We start from the raw sequence: 4,924 nt of genomic DNA, 5'->3' as shown, positions 1-4,924 counted from the left end.
AAATATTAAAAGCGGTTAATTGTATTAAAGACTTTTCCTCAGTATCAGGTCTTAAAATGAATACAAATAAATCAATACAGTTTCCACATAAAACATGTAATTTAACAGAATTACATGGTATTCCTATTAAACATACAGTTACCTATTTAGGTGTTATCATACATAAAGATGAGAATGAACGCAGTGTGCTCAATTTCAAGCCTATAATGAACAAAACTAAAACAAGATTTAATATCTGGCTTCAAAGAGATTTATCCCTGAATGGTAGGGTTTTACTATCAAAAGCAGAGGGGATATCAAGATCCGTCTATGTGTCGTTAGCTTTAGATATGCCATCTAATGTGTACAAAGAATTAGACAAAATGTTATTTAATTTTGTATGGAGGAATAGACATCACTATTTGAGAAAGGACATTTTATGTAAACCATAGGGTAAAGGTGGTTTATCTGTGCTTAATTTTGAAACTTTAAACAATACATTCAAGGTTAATTGGTTAATTAACTTCATGAAAGAGAAGGACAGCATGTGGTATATACATTTCCAAAACACTTGTTTGACATGATGGGTGGCATAGATCTTCTGTTGAGATTTTAAAATTGGCAAACTACCTGTGAAATTAGCTAAATTTCACAAACAAGCTTTATTGGCCTGGATGCTGGTGTTTAAGCACAATTTTCCCCCAAATAAATGTTATTTGGAATAATAGATGTATTCAGTATAAAAATAAATCTCTCTTTTATAAAAGTTGGTATGAAAATGATATTGTGTTAGTTAGACAACTTCTAAATCCAAATGGTAATTTATCTTATAGTGAATTTTTGGATAAATTTGGTTTTCCAGTTACACCAAAAGAGTATGCTGTTGTATTTGATGCCATACCTCAACAAGTTGTCCATTTTATAAGAGCTTGTGGAAGTGATACTTCTGAGGCAATATATGTTAAAGACAGCATGTTTCCAGGAAGCATTGATATTTTTAAACAAAGTTGTACTAATAAATATATTAGGAATATTATAACAGGTGATACAGCTACTTATAAAAGCTTATTGTGGGCCAATGTATTTAGAAATATAAATTGGAATAAAGCTTGGCGTATTTGTGAAATATACTGTTTAAATAAAGTAAAAGAGGTTACATTAAAAATTTTACATGGTATATATCCAGCTAAAAGTTTGTTAGAGATTTAATTTGGATATTGATTATTCCTGTGATTTTTGTTCAGTGGAAATTTAATTTTTCCGGCCTCTTATTGCTACCTGTCCCAACTTTTTTGGAATGTGTAGCTCTCATGAAATCCAAAATGAGCCAATATTTGGCATGACATTTCAAAATGTCTCACTTTCAACATTTGATATGTTATCGATATTCTATTGTGAATAAAATATAAGTTTATGAGATTTGTAAATTATTCCATTCCTTTTTTACTCACAATTTGTACAGTGTCCCAACTTTTTTGGAATTGGGTTTGTATTATTCCAGTGAAAGTAATAATAATAATTGTACTTTATTTGTACAGCTTTTTATTATTTTGGGGAAATTTCACATACATAAGAAGAAATGGTCAGGATCCAAGCCAAATTGCATTCATTTTCTTCAAGAGACTAAGGACTACTGCCCCAGTTTGGAGAACATTGTTAATAAAAAAGCAAAGAAGACTTGTAATATTTTTCACGAATATAGAGTTTTTGATTAATGAATCAATTGTTTGTACACTCTGGCATGTTTATACAAAATATTGTATATTTTGTTCTGGTTAATAAAAAAAATTTAAAAAGACAAGCGCAGTCTACTCTGATTGGCCAGCTGACCCAGTGCATTGTGATTGACCGAACACCACAAGCACGCATCGGAAATGTAATGCCCCTTACCATAATCGCAGCTTCAGCTTTCAAAGTAAATATCAAGACAGTTAATAATGTGGTTAGTTTCTAGTAGGGGTAGCTGCAGATTGGAGCAATGGGCGTGCCAAAAGGTGGGGGCATTCCAAAAGGTTTCTCATTGGTGAAACGAAAGGTAGGGGGCGTTCCAAAAGGTTTCTCATTGGTGAAACGAAAGGTAGGGGGCGTTCCAAAAGGTTTCGCGAAAGCTGGCTGTTCCACGTAAAGGCGAACCATAGGCTACTCTTAATCGCTATAGGCCTAGATTAAAAGGAAGCAATAAATTCAACATAATCCTATAAAACCAAATTTAATTCTTCCAAGGTAAAAACAGCGTTAATGATATTAAGAATATTAAATTTTTGATATTTGATGACATAATTCTCAATTTTATATTTTCACTTTGTAATGTATTAAACACCCCCCTTTTTTTCTTTGTTTTTATTTTTTGTTATTATTGTTTATCATTTTTATGTTTATGGTTGTATTTGTGTACTGTTCTTGATTTTTGAGTATTAATAAAAAAAAATTAAAAGGCCAGTGACTGAGCCCAGCTTTCAACTGTTTTGAAAATGTTTTCTTAGTTTTTTTCTTATAAGGAATTTCATTTAAATAATTTATATAATAATAAAATGTCTATTAGCTAAATTTAGCATACGTAAATATGTGGGAAATAAGCCTGTTTTTAAATTGGAAGGCAGAAGTTCTATCTATCCATGTGTCCATCTATCTATCTATCCATCCATGTGCACAACAGATATTCTTATTAAATCAAGACCCATTAAAGACTGACACAAGCAGCTTTTTACATCAAGTTTATAATGGTGGTAAGCTTGGATTGGTGACCATGACAACTAGACACCAAACAAAACAAAACAAAACACATCAATCCATAATACAAACAAGCCCAAAAAAAAAGGCCAATCAATTCATGAACTCCAACCTAATAATAATGATTATTATACAATTGAAACATAAACAAGCAATCTCCAACAGCATCTCAATTGAAAAGAAACTTAAAAAAAAAAAGTATTTTAACCAGTTTATTCAATTAAACAGCAATTCCAACCGATTTAAAAATAATAATTATTGGCAATGGTACACAAACACACTCACACACATTACATGGTATGATAGTCCAGTATTATCCGTGATTTTGGTCTGTGCAAATATGGTGGCTAAAAAACAAAATCAAGATCGACAGATTAGCAAAGTGACTGCAGGATGTATGTCGGTGCTGAGGGAAAGTGAGAAAAGGTGAAAGGAGAAGTGTAGAACATTGAAAAAGCTTTTATGGATATGAGTACCACTAATTTACTGAAACAGACCAGGACAAAGGTTGTATCAGGTCTGCATAAAAGCAAAGAGGAACTCTTAAGTAGGAAGGAACAATATGCAGGCAGCATAGAGTACGAACAATAATTCATAAACAGATTTGGAGGATATGAAAGTGCATTCAACATGTACACTTCATGCGGCCTAACATATTGATCATTTTATTTTATGGAAGGGTAGTGTCGGGCAAGTAAATTAGTTACATATCTCTCAAAACGTCCCCATAGACGCTTTCATCACTGTAGGCAATGTAAAGGAAAAAGTCTTCTTCATGGTGCTCCTACAACACAGAAACAGAGACGAAGAGTTTAGAGATGCTTCGTTCTCATTGATCAAAAATGACATTTTATGAATTCTACACATATAAACAAACAGGTGCAAAAGGTTCAGTTAGAACAAACATTAAAAAGACCTACCTGGTAAAGCAGCCCCATAGTGGCTGATGTGGGAGGAATGACGTTGTTGACAAAGAAGAAGAGGGCATCTTCGGCCCTCAAGTGGATCCTTTTCCGAATGAGGAAGTAGAACTGCCCCACTTCAGAAATAAGAACAAAAAATCAATACATATCCTTCATATTTTAATACTATTAAAGATTATACAAAACGATTATGTATTTTTCAAGAAAATGAACCTGTGAGGTCAGACGGGACGAGATATTTCTTCTTGTCCAGATCTCCTATTCTGGCTTTGGGAGCTTTCTCCACGATCACCTGTGGAAAACAAATCTCTGGTGGTAATAACAAACACTTCCATAAATGCGAGAATAACAGCAGCTTTTAGTAGTATAATAATGAGTTAGGAAGAACGATAGAGAATTTTAGGGCACATTCCTATTCTAACCAATTTCACAAACTGATATTCAGTTGCAACACATAATGCAACTGAAAATGAACCTAGTGTGAGGCCTCATGACAATGTGCTACTAGTAATGGTAATAGCAATTTCATATTCTAGTCATTCTGTCCTCCACGCTGTCAAAACAAGGTTCATTTGAATGATTCACAGAGACACAAAGCTGTTTACCAGCTCTATCTTAATATGATGTTTAATACGTATTAAACGTAATCTTATATCATATATCCTTCTAAAAAAGATATAGATTATTCTATTACTTGTACTGTAAACGACGCCACAATTCCGAATTAAGACAGAAGCTAACCGACGCTAGCGCCAGTCCTTTCATATTTTAAGGACAGCTTAAAACGACGATGACAATTCATTAATTAACCACATATATGCATGATTTCTCGTTGTTTTCTAGACGAATGACTATATTCACAAGTTTTTCCCTTATATATTAGCGTTGTCACTGTGTAATGCCTCGGTTTACGTTATCTGTGAGAGCGGGGCCCTGACAAAAACAACTCATTTGTCTGACTCACAGGCACTCTGTCCGGGTACTTCTTTCTGATTTTCTCCCCCTCGGACCGACGCTTCTCAAATGGATGCTCTTCTTTGTACATAAACTTCATTTTCACGGACTGGGAGATCTTAAAAATCTCCAAGAAAATCTGCCGTCGACGGTGTTTACAAACTAGTTCAGGTTTTTTTCTTTGACAACGGCGTCTGAAGGCGGAGGGATATCCAATAACAAGGCACAAGGGAGGCGGCGCACGTCGCATCACCTCAGCGGCGTAATGACGTCTGCAGGAGCCAGAAGGCCTACGTAGTATCCACCTTTTTCTTGTCGTAAAAATGGGCGCGGCCATT

The 4,924-nt window shown here is 34.2% G+C and overlaps 1 protein-coding gene across 1 annotated transcript; it reads right to left on the bottom strand.

Annotated features, from left to right (window-relative positions):
- Positions 1-2,677: 2,677 nt before the first annotated feature.
- Positions 2,678-4,813, bottom strand: LOC107592288 (gamma-aminobutyric acid receptor-associated protein-like). Its single transcript, XM_016281729.1, has 4 exons — positions 4,597-4,813; positions 3,846-3,924; positions 3,630-3,748; positions 2,678-3,493 (listed from the first exon to the last, which is right to left on the bottom strand). Exons 1-4 carry the CDS (start codon positions 4,684-4,686, stop codon positions 3,413-3,415), a joined length of 369 nt encoding a protein of 122 aa, XP_016137215.1. The 5' UTR covers positions 4,687-4,813; the 3' UTR covers positions 2,678-3,412.
- Positions 4,814-4,924: the final 111 nt, after the last annotated feature.

This window comes from Sinocyclocheilus grahami, unplaced genomic scaffold (genome assembly GCF_001515645.1).
Source record: "Sinocyclocheilus grahami isolate Dianchi unplaced genomic scaffold, SAMN03320097.WGS_v1.1 scaffold152.1, whole genome shotgun sequence".
Lineage (NCBI taxonomy): Eukaryota > Metazoa > Chordata > Actinopteri > Cypriniformes > Cyprinidae > Sinocyclocheilus > Sinocyclocheilus grahami.
The sequence above is the reverse complement of the archived record's forward strand: the minus strand, read 5'-3'. Positions and strand labels throughout refer to the sequence as shown.